This window comes from Typopeltis vanoorti, chromosome 2 (assembly GCF_054136105.1).
Source record: "Typopeltis vanoorti isolate ZY-2024b chromosome 2, IOZ_Tvanoo_1.0, whole genome shotgun sequence".
Taxonomy (NCBI): domain Eukaryota; kingdom Metazoa; phylum Arthropoda; class Arachnida; order Uropygi; family Thelyphonidae; genus Typopeltis; species Typopeltis vanoorti.
The window spans coordinates 127,649,027-127,664,893 of record NC_143550.1 but is presented as its reverse complement, the minus strand read 5'-3'; the positions used below and the strand labels follow the sequence as shown (position 1 = coordinate 127,664,893).

Here is a 15,867-nt window from a genome sequence, read left to right as displayed (position 1 = left end):
AGGGAATTGTCATATTCAAGTTCAGCTGTGAATTTTATATTAGGATGTTGATTATTGAGATGATCCGGAAAATCCATGAGAGAATTGTGCCCCAAATAATAAAAATGTCATCCACATAACATTTCCAAAGTTTAGGTTTAAACGAGAAGGATGATATAGCTTTTGTTTCAAAATCCTCTAAATGTTTGCAAGAATAGGGGATAAAGGATTGCCCATCGCCAGACCTTGGTTTTGTTTGTAGATGGTGTCTTGATATCAAAAGTAACCAGACTCAATGCAATGAGTCAGTAAAGCAAACATTTTTTGGAGAATTTGTCTTTTAGTAATATCGGTACTTCTTCCGTAGGGACATTTGTAAATAAGGAAACTGTGTCAAAACTAGCTATGATGTCATTCTCGTTGATAGTTATATCCTTAATGTGTGATACAAAGTCCATGGTGTTGTTGATGAAAGATGAAGACTTGTTAGAAAAACATTTGAGGTATTTAGCAAGATGTTTAGAAAGTTTGTAAGTCGGAGAATCAATACCTTTCACAATTGGACAAAGAGGGATGTTTTCCTTGTGGATTTTAAGAACTCCATAAATACGTGCGATAAGCGGATGAAGAGAGCGTAGAGAAAGGCAAATGTTGCGAGATAGTTCAGTTGTTGTTTTTAATAAATTGTTGGTGTGATTTTGTAGTTCTCGAGTTGGATCTTCCTCAAGTATTAAATAGGTATTATTTTCAAGCAATTGAAGCATCTTATTATGGTAATCTTCAGAATTGAGGACAACTGTAGCATTGCCTTTATCTGCCGGTAATATTATTATATCTCTGTTGTTTTTTAGACTTTTTATAGCCTGTCATTCAGCTGAAGAAATGTTTTCTGTTGGAGGTTTTGCATTATTAATAATGAATATGGATTCAATACATAGAAGTTTAGCATCTTGAGTAGGTAGGAATGAAGTGGCCTTTTCTATTTTGGTAAGGAGAGATTCTTTATGTCAGCTCTTTGCTCTATGTGGACGATGTTATACTTCTAAATAAATCCGCTACAAGTCTGCAAGATTCTCTGACTACATTGAATAACTGTTGTAATAGATATGGTATGAAGGTCACCAATAAAAAGACAAAGACAATGAAAATTGGCAGAATCATTGAAAATGTCAACTGTGTTATGAATGGAGAACCTGTGGAACAAATTAAGCATTTCAGCTACTTAGGCACGATTTTTAGTGAAGATGGTAAATTAAATATGGAAATAGACCACAGAATCAACAAAGCTGGTATGGTAGGCAGTCAATTGAATAAATTCATATGGAATAAGAGAGAAATTAGTCGGAACACTAAATTAGCTGTATACAAGACAGTGTTCAAACCAGTTTTAACTTGTGGATCTGAGAGCTGGGTCAGAAGTAAAACACTTGACCAAAGACTAGAGACTGCAAATATGAGAGTCCTGAGAAAGATTATAGGTGTTAACAGATGGCATCAATGGCAATATCATATTAAAAACGAGGATATTAGGAAAGAACTTGACATTGTCAGCATCCAGGAATGCGTTAGCAGAGCTAATCTCAGGTGGTATGGTCACTTAGACAGAATGGGCGAAGAAAGATTAGCAAAACAAGTGTTCTCTGCTAGGTTGGCAGCAAAACGACCCAGATACAGGTGGATTGATACGGTACAAAGTGCCTTAGACGATAGAAATATAAGATCTGATAATGTTGGAGTCTTGACAAGTAACAGACTGATTTGGAGGAAAATTGTAGATAGGAAGTTAGTAATGTTGTAAATTTTTTCATGTAGTACTATCATATCCTGTACACCCCTTGAGGGTACATGGCAGGAATTTAATGATGATGATGAGATTCTTTAGGAATAAATCTTGGCAAAAGAATAAAATTTAGAGCTTTGCTGAGAATGCTTTTTTAGGCAGCTGTAAGAACGTGAGAAGACTTGTTTATTACAACTTTGTCAGGATTGATGTTGGCTTTTGTAAAATTAAGTGTATTCTGTACTCTCTTAAGAGTCTCAAATTTTCTGATAAGGTTAATCTTATTATCATATTGTATTTTCATATCATATCATATTATCATATATATACATACACAGATACAGGAAAACCTCACTTAATGCAATTAATTAATCCATCAATTAATACGTGCTAAGCAAAATCGCATTAAGTGAATACAATAAACAATAGGAATAATTATAATTCAGCCATCAGTTAGCATAAATTTGAAAAAGAAATTTATAAACTATATTAGAGGATAAAATCATCAAAGATAATAAAAATCAATTGGTTAAGTTTTTATTTAATGTCCAAACATTTTATTGAGCTACTTTTTTTACAAAAAAATTAAGTAAAGATGTTTGAATAGTCGAGTACTATTCAAAAAAGCTTCGTTCCATATCAGGATCATCATCAAACAAAATTTCCTTAGCAAGTTCAATGCGATTGAAAACTGGCTCAAGTTCTTTTACAGTTAGCTTCTTGGTCATAGCATTCTCTTCTTGTTCACACTCCTTATCTTCTTCATATGCATGCTGTTCTGCTAGTTGATGTAGTCTTAACTTAACTGTTCTAAATGGGAACCGAGCAAGTCTCTCACATCTTCATTATCCAGTGCATTAAATGTAAGTTCTTTTCCAATTATGCTGATTTCTTCAATAATATTGTCAACTAGGTTATTAAAACCAATGAAATCATTTGCACAGTGAGGTAAGACCTTCTACCACATGGCTCAAATTGCAGGTGGTGACTTCCTCCTATGTTAAATGAATATTTTCTACTGCTTGCTTGATATCGTATATTTTCCAAAACCCGGGTAAAGAAATTGCATTTTCTTTATGCGTTGCTTCAAGGTAGTACACTTTAAATGATGATATGACCCCTAAGTCCATTAGCTGAAGTAAAGAAGTTGTATTTCAAGACAAAAAAATAATCTTGACATTTTCATTAAGATCGGATTATCCAACAACAAAAGGTCTTTAAAGGTAAGATTATTTTTCTTGCAGTAGTCTGCAACTGAAGGACAAAAATAACAATTAAACCACTCCTCGAAAAGAGTTTTGGTCACCTAATCATTCTTATTTGATTTCCAAATTACTGACAATTTTTGTTGGTTATATCATCTTAATGATCTTGGATTTTGCGCACTAAACTAACATAGGCTTGAGTTTAAAGTCACCTTCTGCATTGCCTCGTAATAAAAGCATAAGACAATCTTTAGATACTTTGTATCCTGGTTGAGATGCTTCAGTTTTAGCTAGGGAAGTTTTTGTTGGCATATGTTTCCAAAGACCAGTTTTGTCGATGTTGAATATTTGATGATCATCATAACCATCCTCCTGAATTATCCTTTGCAATTCTTCAGGAAACTTGACTGCATAATCTTTATCAGCACTAGCAGATTCCTGCGTTATTCTTACATTATGTCCAGCTCGATTTTTAAAATAGTCAAACCATCCTAAACTCACAGTAAAGCTTTCACATTTCTCTTGAAATTTGGTCTCTTTCAATTATGTAAAAATATTGAGACCTTTTGCCTGAATATTCTTTGTACTAAGAGGTATTGTTTTTTTAGTTACAATCCTCAATCCAAAGTGATAGAAGACATTCCATCTTGATCATTAAATGACTTCTATTTCGGATGATATGCATTCTTAAAGAAGCAGTAGCAACTTTTCCTTGTTCTTTGTATTCTTTGTTCTTGTTTAATATAGTCCGAACTGTAGACTCACTGTATCCCAGGTGTTGCACAGTTATTGTATTACTAGCGCCACTTTTATCTCTTAATGACTTCCAGTTTTTCCTCTAATGGAATTACTTTTCTTCTCTTTTTATTACTGCCACTTTCTTTATCAGACTTTCTCTTTTCCATATCATAGGGAATGAATATAATAAAGAACAAGAAATATCTAAATTAAAGCAAAATGAAGGAAAAGTGATTTAGCAATCGCTTTTCCTTCACTCATCAGTCAACTGCTGAGTGTCGCCGGCCACTACCTACTGGCTGCTATATTGACATGTACCGCTCGCTGCAGATTGGCATCAAAAACTTTTGCATAACAAAAAAAAAATCGTTAACTGATTAATCACTCGCTTAAAGCAGAAAATAGTATAATTTCACTCATTCGCACTAACTGATTATTGCACATGTCGAATTTGCGTTAATCGAGATTTTCTTGTATATATATATAAATGTATATATACAAGAAATAAAAGAAATATTAAAATCTATTAAAAATAATAAAACTAGCTTGCAAATACATTGACAGATTTAGCAGTTTTTTTTTTTTAGATGATTCCAAATAAGCCAGAATTTAGTATGTTAGAAAAAAAATTTGCATGCTGAATAAAATGGATTTTGGAGCTACAGACTGCAGTGCAGCTTGCCGACCACTGATATAAATTATTAAATATAAAAAGGCTTGACAAAATTTTGGAACTTAAAACGGAAACATAATTTCTTTTTATTTTATTTAGGTATGGTATTGATCTCCAGAGCGTTCATGAAGCACTTAAATTTTTTTCTGGCACTCATGACTTTGCTTCTTTTGCAACATATGATAAATCAGGAGTTGTACGAAACACAATGAAAACTTTGAATCCTGTTGAATTGAGGCCATCTCAAGGATTTTATCATCACTGTGATATTTATAACAGTAGTGCAGACTTTTGGGATATATTAGTAGGGAGCCGATCATTCTTATATAATCAAGTAAGTTAATTTATGCAGTAGTAGTAGTTTTTTTTTTAGTTCCGTTTAATTTATAAGAAAATTATGGAAATATTATTAACAAACTGTATTTGTCATGTTACACATTTAGCATTCTTTAAGTGTATGGCCAAAACAGGATTAAGATAGCTAATATAAATTCTGTGAACTTAAAGGTTTGCTTTTATTCAGTGTATGCAGTAATTTACATTACTTTAATTAAAAATCTCTGATCTTTATCAGTTGATCTCTGGCGTTTCCTTTACTTTGAAAATCCAGAATGATTAAAAACTTGGCACACCATTCACGTTTTATCTTATTATTATTTATGTATTTAATGTGACCTTGTTAAAGCATGAAGTTATTTCTAAGATGCACAGATTTCCTTCCAAAAGAATTATTACAAAAGTTTGACACGGTATTGCTGATTCTGTCATATGTACATAATCTTATAAATAAGTAAGGAAAGAATTCAGAGAATCATTTTAAAAAATGCATTTTGTTAATAGCCTCTGTCCAAATATGGCACTAATGTACTGTAATAATAATATCTTAAAAACAGTTTAACACATATTAGAATTTATTAACAACTCCTATATATTTCACTCACTGTAATATGAGTATCATTCAGGAATTTATTATTTTTAATTAATTATTATGTTTATTAATTTTGAATTACATAACTAGAACTTTAACAGCAATTTCTCCTATTTACTCAGCTGCAACTGAGATGTGTGGGAGTATACTCATGCTCTTTGACTCATGCTTGTGTTAATATTTTGAGTGTTGTAACCAATTCTTTTGCCCTCTCCCTGAATACTGCTCATATTGCAGTAAACAAAATATATGGAGTTGTAATAAATTGTAGTTCCCCCATATGTTAAACCATTTTGTAAAGTATTATTATGTCTATTATATGTTTCTATAAAATATCTAGTTACAGAACTTTATAGTGAAGATTACTGGGAGTTTGTCAAGAAGATTTGGACAGTTGCATTTTAAAAAACGTGAGTTATGTTACAAAATAGATTTTATTAAAATTAAGGAGGCTATTAAATCATGTACTCCACATAGAATTTATCAAAAAGCCAGCTGTGCCGTATTATTAGATTCAGATGCATTATACCAAGAGACTTCTCTTTTTGTGCAATGCTGAAATCTCTGAGCCTGAAAACCTTCCATTGAATGAGCATAGCTTATTGTGAATATTTTGACTTAGTTTGTAGAATTTCTCTTTCCTCATTCAGGTCAAGACACTTAAATTGCAAGTGAAGATTGATTAACAAGTTGGAAATGTTAGAACAAAAAAGCCATCATTTCGCTCATCCACCACCTAGTTTTGTCTGTGACATATGGTTATAAATTGAACTAATAGGCCTTTCACCCATGAAAAGTTAAGTGTATTATCAAAAGGTCCTGATTTTGTATTATCACTCTGACGAATACCTTATTTAAATTTCATGGTAGGTGTGAAAAAGGATACCAGAGACTTACATATAAACGAAGCTAACAAACTTTGGTTTAAAGCTACACAGGTTTTGTAAAACATTAAACTCCCTTCTTTGGATATTCCAATGTTAGAACTACATGCTCTTCATTCCCTTTGCCAAAATAACATCGTCATCATGAAAACTAATAAATATATGTCTCTTACATCAAAAACAGTATTGACTTCAAGGAGAAAACGATATTTGTTTGCTGTACTCTGAAATTATGTTTTTTTTTTATGTGGTTTGTCTATTTACATTATACCTCTCCAAGAAACTAGTTTTTACAAGATGATTTCCCTTGAGGACATTGTTAAATTGTTTACATTTACCATTGATGAAGGAGGATACTTTACATTTCAGAATAAATTGTGTCAGCAAATAGAAGGCACATCCATGAGTAGTCCTATTTTACTGCTTTGGCTGATTGCTTCATGGAGCATTTGGAAAGCTAACTTTTTAACACCCTATTTCTTCAACCTCATATCTGGCTATGTGTTGTTGTTGATATATTTGCAGTGTGGTCTCAATCTGTAATAACAGAATTCAGTTTCTGGACAGAATAAACTCCTCATGCACCTGCACAGCTGAACATCTGTCTAGCAACACTCTTTCCTTCCTGGATATTTCAGTAATTGAGCCTCCATAGCTCAGTCAGTATAGATGAAGCCCTTTGGGCAGAAAGACCTGGGTTCAATTTCTGTCCAAGACATGAAGAACCTCTTTCAATGAAAGGTGAGTTAGCCAGTCTCATACAATGGGGGATTTTTTCACCTGGAAACTTGGGTTTTTTGTCCTCCAGAACAGGAAAATGTTTTACTTGTTCATCCACAGGAAGCATTCCTTCATTAGCAGGGGTATCTATCCAACTTCACATCATCATCCTTCACAAAGACAGGCATTATCAAAAGTCTGGTCACAGAGCATACAATTATGTGTGCTTCTTTGGGCTTCCTTTTATTAGAAAAATTTAAAAAATAAGAATTACATAGTCATCTAATGGATATAAAGAAACTGCCATCCAGAAAATAATTGATAATTATCATCCTTCAGGCAGACTACAAATCTAATGTTATGAGGATTTTCATACCATACCTTTAAAGGGATTGAACAAATAGCAAGGATTCTCCACAAATACAGTCTGTACACTACTCTCAAATCAGCACGAAAGTTATCATCTTTCTGACCATCTGCAAAAGATTAATTGCCTCTGTTATCCTTACCTGGTGTTTATCAAGATTCAAGTTCTTTTCTTCTTTGCTCTTTTGGGGAAACTGGCTGTTCTGCTAAGGTCAGAATCTTCTTTCTGACCATCTGCAAAAGATTAATTGCCTCTGTTATCCTTACCTGGTGTTTATCAAGATTCAAGTTCTTTTCTTCTTTGCTCTTTTGGGGAAACTGGCTGTTCTGCTAAGGTCAGAATCAAAGAATTCCAAGATTACATAAGATTTTTAGGATCAGAGGGTTCAGGCCTTGCATTTCAATGAACACTACACATAGAGTTCACTGGGATCAGACAAAGATGTTACATTACAAAAGATTTAAATTCAGTTATCTATTCCTTGCAATGTGCAAAACTGGCATCATCACCCTAATCTTAATCATATAGACTGCATGCCTATCTCCAAGTTTTGCAAAGCAGTTGTCATAAATTGTTCATAAATATTTAAAAATTTTTTTATTAATTTTCTTTTATTTATTAATTTTGAATTATCTAACTATACTTAGTTCTCTGAAACTTTAATAGCATTTTCTTTAGTTCACTCAGCTGCACTGAGACACATGGACTTCTGCTTTTTTACTCATTATGTTAATACAGTAAAACCCCTTTTTTATACTTTCCAGGAGACTGGAAAAAAAGTGTAAATAGCCAGAAATGCAAAAAAAAAAAACATTAAAAAAAGGCTAAAAGATGACTTAATGCTAGTATGTGAGTCTACATACTAGATTACAAAATTTAATAACTGAAAATAAATGAATTTACAATTACATTTATCTGTTTAAAAAAAAATCCTTAATTGTTGATCGTTTTTGCTTTTTTTGCAGTCCTATAAGTTCCACCTGCCTCTCCACAGTGTATAAGGCATTAAATGCCTCATTATCTCCTGATGCACTTGCAATATACTGCCTCAAAACATAGATAGCTTCCATTGCTTCTTTACTAGTAGGGACAGTAGGTTCTTGATCACACCAGCATCAACATCTACATAGTCTTGAAATGAGAAAGACTCAGCCATCACATACCAGTTGTTGGGCTCTGACATATCTTCTTCTTCCTCCTGTAGTTGTTCCTCCTTTTCCACAAACGTAACTCCTGCCTTCTGGAAATAGTTGGATATGGTTTCAGGAGTAACATGCAACCATGCTTTGGCCACATAATGCATGGCATCAAGGATTGATATGATCATTTGGTTTGGGTCCATATTATTATCATGCATAAACACAGCTTTTTTCAACAAGCATTTTTCTATATTTCCATTTAAATGCATGGATGATGCCCAGATCTAATGGCTGAAGTTCACTTGTACAATTAGGGGGAAAGAACACTAATGTTTCTGAGCTGCAGATCTTTAGGGTGTGCAGGATATTTGTCTAGCAGTAGTAGTATTTTGCAGTGATTTGCCCCCATTTTAGCATCCAGAACATGCATGGTGGATGTGAAGATGCTGCTGGTCATCCATGCTGTGCTGTTGGCATCATACTTAGTAGGCAGATTTTTCACGTTCTTAAAACACCTTGGTTTTTTAAATTTATCAATTACCAGTGGAGGTAATTTTTTTGATCCATCAGCGTTGACCATGAGCAAAGCAGTTACCCTTTGCTTGCTGAGTTTTCCACTATGACACTTCTCTCCTTTAAAACACAATGTTTTACTTGGCAGAATGTTATAAAAGAGCTCAGTTTCATCAACATTGAAAATATCTTTTGGTCCTGAATAATAGTCTTTAGTTCATGTTTCCACTGGTTTACAATTTCCCCTGCAACACTATTACTTTCTCCACACACTTGATTATACATAATATTGTGATGAGTCTTGAAACGATCAGTCCATTCATTTGACTCAGTAAAACCATTAATCCCCAACCTCGCAGCAAATTCAAGGGCTTTCGCTCGGAGTATAGTACCATCGACTGGAATACCCGACGCTCTCGTAGAAACAAACCACTCTGCCACAAGTTTACCCAATTCATCGTATGTCGATGTCCGGATATATTTTCGTTTTTTTTTGGCATAGCGCCAGATTGCTTTGCATTGAGTTCAATGCTTGACCTGTTTTTTACTATTGTGTTCAAAGTGGACACGGAGAGACCAAGATCTTTTGCTAAATGCACACATGTTCCGGCATGCCAATCTACACGTCGCAGAATTGCCATCGCAGAATTACCAAAATACATTTTCTGTCTTTTTTCTCCATGTTACTAACATGGATCATCCACCATCACAACTTGAAAGCAACTATCACATGCTAAATTACGTAGCAGAAATTCTGCAATATCAATTCGTACTGTGATTGAAAAATCATGGTATCGCTCATCACTACATCACTGCTGCAAACGTGCAAGTCATCGTGATGACAGAAACGAAACTACAGCCGAAAGCAACGCCATCTGGGAACAGAAATTAGCAGATTTCCACAGAAATCGATTCGAATGAGAGGAAATGTATTCGAAAATCAGTATTGCCAGCCAAGAAAAAAATGCAAATCACGGAAAATAATGTCCACATCAAGTTGTTAATGGCGGGAAAACGATATATCGTAAGAATAGGCCTTAAGAGAGGACCAATGGAAAATGACATAAATTGCAGGAAAACGTAAAAACAGGGTTTTACTGTATTTTGAATATTGTAATCAATTCTTTTTGCTCTGTCCCTGAATGATGCTCATGTTACAGCAAGTGAAATATGAGTTGTTAATAATTTTTAAATTCCCTTGCATGTGTTAAATCATTTTGTAAAGTATTAGGTCTACCTTACATGTTTTTAAAAAAACAGTGTAGTTACTGTACTATAGGTTTACAACCTTTTATACTGAGCATCACATAAAAACCATTTTTGCATACTAATGTGCCTATCATTATAATGAATGATTCTAGTTATTTTTGGCATATATACTGTAGATATATTTTGTTTTGCCTAATTTTGCCATTGAAATGATCCATTTTGAAGACTTGACAAATTTCAACAATAAATCTTAAAAATCAAATCAAATTAAATTCTATCAAGTCAGCTAGGAATTATCACTTTGGATTATTCATCATCAAATTCCTGATATATATCCTCAAGGAGTGTACAGGATATGATAGTACTACATGAAAAATTTACATCATTACTAACTTCCTACTACAATTTTCCTCCAAGTCTGTTACCTGTCAAGACCCCAATATTATCATATTTCATATTTCTGTCTTCTAAGTCACTTTTTACTGTATCAGTCCACCTATATCTTGGTCTTCCTCTAGGTCTTTTTCCTGCCAACCTGGCAGAGAACATTTGTTTTGCTAATCTTTCCTCTCCCATTCTGTTTAAGTGACCATACCACCTGAGATTAGCTCTGCTAATGCATTCCTGGATGCTGACAATGTCAAGTTCTTTCCTAACATCCTCATTTTTAATATGTTATTGCCATTGATGCCATCAGTTCATGCCCCTAAATCTTTCTCAGGACTCTCATATTTGCAGTCTATGATCAAGTGTTTTACTTCTGACCCAGCTCTCATATCCACAAGTTAAAATTGGTTCGAACACTGTCTTGTATATGGCTAAGTGTTTAGTGTTTTGGCTAATTTCTCTGTTATTCACTATAAATTTATTCAGTTGACTTCTTACCATACCAGCTTTGTTGATTCTGTTGTTTATTTCCATACTTAATTTACCATCTTCACTAAAAACTGTGCCTAAGTAACTGAAATGTTTTACTTCTTCTTCTATAGGTTCTCCATTCACAATGCAGTTGATATTTTCAATGTTTCTGCCTATTTTCATTGTCTTTGTCTTATGCTGACCTTCATACCATATCTATTACAACAGTTATTCATTTTATTACTAAATCACTTAAGGAATTGACAACGTAGATACGAATATAAATTAAATTACACTTTAATAAATATTTCCGATATTTCGGCAACATCACGTTGCCATCTTCAAAAGGAACTTATAAAAAAAGGCACGTGCACGTAGGCACTACAACATAGTAACTGAGTATGAAGTGATGAAGCTATTGTTCTCCTAAAAGTCCTGATGGTGCCCTCTAGTGGGCTAAGTAGATGTTCTTGACCGTTGGGGCTGAAGGTCTGCTGATGTAACCCTCCCAAATTTGGGGCAGTCTCATACAACCAAATTTGTTAAGGTTTGGAGAGTTTCTTAGGGCTGAGGCTGATTCCATGAATAGTCTTTCGAATGTGTATTTGCCACAGTGTATTACTGTAGCTTTCTTGCACCGTATTCTGTGGCATGTATACAGAGCATGGTCTGCAAGACCAGAATGGCTGTACTTGTGAAAACAGATCTAGTCCTTGTGTTCAGAAGTTCTGATATTCACTGTCCTGCGTGTTTGGCCAAAGTAAGACGGTTTACACTGCAAGGGACCTGGTATACACCAGGTAGGTCTAGGGGAAGTGGTTGATCTTTAGTGGAGTGGATAAGAGATGCCAATTTTCTGTATGGTCTGTAACAGGAGGTCAAGTCATGTTTTTTTTTTAAGATTTTGGCAGTTTTTTCCGAGGTGCCTCGGATGTAGGGAATGGTGATGGCTTTAGAGTAATCCTTGTTGTAGTGGAGAGGGTTGTGGTTTGTAGGTTTCAATATTTTTTGGATTTTTTTTTTTTGGGGGGGGGGGGTAGCCATTGGCTAAGAAAGTGTCGAGGATGTGATTTAGTTCAGTGTTTAGGGCCATGTCGTTAGAACAGATTAGTTTAGCCATGTTGTATAGTGTTTTCACCACTCCATATTGTTGTGAGGGGGAGGGGGTGGATTGTTGGTGAATGTACCTGCCTGTATGGGTGTGTTTTCTATAAACTGAGAAAACCAAGGTTCCATCAGGCTGGCGGGTGACTAGTGTGCCTAGGAAAGGGAGGCTGTTGTTTTCCTCTTTTTCCAGGGTGAACTTGATTCTGGGGTATTGGTTGTTTATGTGTGTTAAGAAGGAGAGGAGTGTATTAGAGCCATGTGGCCAAATAGTGAACATATCATCAACGTAGCAAAGCCATATGGTTGGTTTTTGTGGGGCAGAGGCTAGGACTTTTTCTTCAAAGGTCTCCATAAAGAAATTGGCCAAGGGTGGGGAGAGTGGTGAACCCATGGCTGTGCCCTCTATTTGTTTGTAGAATTTTCCCTGCCAAACGAAAGAGCCTGAGTTCATTGTGAACTGAAATAGGGCTGAGATATCGGGAAAAAATTTATCTTGGATTAGCTCTAAAGTTTCCTTGAGTGGGACATTTGTGGATAAGGAGGAGACGTCAAAGCTGACCATTATGTCAGTATGTTGTAGTGTAATGTTTTGTATGCTGGCTTTGAAGTGGGCTGAGTTTTTTTATGTGTAATGGTGTGTTGCCAGTATAGTGTTTGAGTGCTTTGGCCAAATGTTTAGCTAATTTGTATGTGGGGGAATTGATGCCATTCACTGTGGGACGTAATAGCACATTTTCTTTATGTATTTTTGGGAGTCCATAAATAGGGGGGGGGTATAGAGTTAAACGGCTTTAATCTGTTGGTAACTTCTACAGGCCAAGAAGTGACTTTCTTAAGGAGCCTGTGAAGTTTTCTGATTTGTGAGTTGGTATGATTGTATTCGATAAGGAGGTAAGTAGCCTGATCTAATAGAAGAGCATTAAGCATACATGTGTAGTCCTTTTGGTTAAGTACTACAGTTGCATTTTCCTTATCTGCTTTGGTGATAACTATTTCTTTATTATTCCTCATTTCCTGCAGAGCTTTATATTCCTTGTTGGATATGTTGGTTTTTGGTGGTCTTGCTTTGGAGAGGACACAAGCTACATCCAGTCTTACACTGTTGGCAATTTGATTTGGAAGGTAGTGGATTCCGTGTTCGATCTGGATCATAATATCCTCACCAGGTATTTTTCTGGGAGCAATGACAAAGTTGTGGCCACATGAAAGCTCGTTGAGTGCTTCAGGCTGACTGAAGAAAGGTTGATTACGGTGTTGGTAGGAAGTTTTTGATTGACGGTTGAGTTCTTTTTTAATTTTTCGAATTTTTTCCAATATTTTGGTAATGTCACGTTGCAGAAATATCAGAAATATTTATTAAAGTGTAATTTAATTTATATTCGTATCTATGTTTTCAATTCCTTAAGTGATTTAGTAATGAATAACCAACATATAAGCCTGTCTACGAGAGTTATTCAATTTAGTCAGAGAATCTTGCAGACTTGTAGTGGATTTATTTAGAAGTACAGATATCCCTTGCTTAACGGCACATTTGATTAATGCGGCGAAATTAATTGCGGCAATCCCTTTATATACGCGACAAGAGTTTTGATTAACACGCATTTAACCATGTGGAGCTCGCAGCTGATCTGACAGATACATGCAAAATGTTTAATATAAATATTCTTACACAATTCAGTGTATAGCTTGGAGGTCATGAGTTGCTGTGCATTCATATGTTACGAGTGATATTAAACACTGTGTTTTGGTCAGTTTGGTTTAACACATGTTATGTAAAGGTTTGTGATATTTGACAGTAAATTGTATCTGAGAGATATACCACGACCTCCGATGTCAGTATAATATAGTTTAGTTGTTTTGTTTTGTTTTATTCTTTATTCGGTAATTTCTAGATTGTAACTGAAAATAAATAAACCATCATGTATTACTGAAATAGAGAGCCAAAGGCTTATTTGTCATATGTCCTCTAGGAGATGTGCTTTACATTATGGAAAATACTAAGGAAAGTGGTCTAGGGCTTACTCCACCTTTTAGTTTCTATATATTCAGCACGAAACTCTTGTAGTTTCTATATTCGGCTATGAAATAATGTTGAATTCAATATCCACTTAATTTGTACCATCATGTATTATATTTGCAGTGTTTTTTCTTTATGTTTTATTGCTTGTTTGCCGAGGTCTGGAGAGTCATTTTGCTTGTTATCGTAGAATTTATGCCGATAAGAAAAAAACTAAAACTTCAAATGACTCTTGATAACTTCTTTTGATAAAAAAAATTGCAGTAAATAATGTAGGTACAAGTATTTATTAAACATTTACTTTGCATTAATTTTTTATCTTTCCTAAAATAGTATACCATATAAAATGAAATATTAATACAGTAGTCGATCATGGACAAATTGTAATTTTTCCCATTGATTATTAGATTTGATTAATGCGATTTTGATATATGCGGTAACACCGAGGGATTAATTAACCACGTTAATCGAGCGATACCTGTATAACATCATCCACATAAAGCAAAGAGCTGAGATGAACATCTCCAATTTTGATATCAGGTTTAATACAACTTTCCTTCATAATGGGATCCATATAGATAATGAATAACAGAGAGGATAATGTACATCCTTGTCTCGCACCAGATTTAACATTAAACCACCTTCGAGTACTTTCTTCAATTCTAACTGCTCACTTACAACTCAAATAAAAATTAAGTATTGCTTGATATAGTGCCCCATTGACACCATATAACTGTAGCATTTTGAATAGCTCCTCTCTTGGCACCTTGTCATATGCCTTTTCCAGATCTACAAAACTTAAATACAGATCTTTGTTATATTCCCGTGATTTCTCAACTATTTGTCGTAAAGTGAAAATCTGATCCTGACAGCCTCTATTTGGTCTGAATCCAGCTTTTATGTATTATTATTATTACATAACACCTCCAGGGAGTCAAGAGACTCATCGAGAGAGGGCATCTGCTCTACAACTCTCCGTCTCCACCAACCACAACTACCTTCATCATCCACACCAATGCCATCTACCCCCGACCCCCATTAGTACTTTCATAGACAATCACAAACATCCATGCCCATGGTGGGATTCGAATCCACATCCTTTTGGGTGGAGAGTGGATACGCTAACCGCTCGGCCAACCAGGCTGGCATATTATTTCATATCCAATGATATAAAAAATTACTATTATAGTTTTAAAAATATGGGTTTATTTTATTGACAAGAAGATTATAATTTTGAAATTAAAGCATAAAAATAAATAAAACACACACGCACACACACACAATACTTCTTTTTGCTTTAATTGCAGTTTTGTTTTTCAAAAAAAAAAAAAAAAGAAAGAAAGAAAGAAAAGTTATGATTCTCTAACTAGTTGGAATGAAAATATGCACTCTATCATATCCACATAAAAATAATAAAAAGCACGTACAGTACAACAAATTGCATGGAATTTGATATACCCTTGTCAAATATGACATACTGGATTATATCATACCCTACCCTATTGCTATTTGGAGCATATCATACTGTAATTGCAATTTGTCTTACTTCAGCAAATGGACTGATCTATCACAAAATGCATTTCGGGATACAAATCTTATATAAAAATAATAATAATAAAGTAAAAAAACCACAAATCAGGTCTTTGTGAATATGGAATTAACAATACCAACCATAGGATCCTCTGAAATGAAGCTAATGTATAGAAGGAAGAGAGTGGGCAAGAGAACAGTCTTGTGGGACTCCAGCATT

At 34.5% G+C, this 15,867-nt stretch overlaps 1 protein-coding gene across 3 annotated transcripts in view; it reads left to right on the top strand.

Moving 5' to 3' along the window:
* LOC150109420 (tRNA pseudouridine synthase-like 1) overlaps window positions 1-15,867 on the top strand; it is a 91,501-nt gene that overhangs the window by 66,410 nt on the left and 9,224 nt on the right. For all 3 annotated transcript variants that reach the window (XM_090408102.1, XM_090408094.1, XM_090408087.1), the window contains exon 5: window positions 4,475-4,709. In XM_090408102.1, the coding sequence (XP_090264228.1) occupies window positions 4,475-4,709 (235 nt within the window). The remainder of the gene's footprint in view (window positions 1-4,474; window positions 4,710-15,867) is intronic.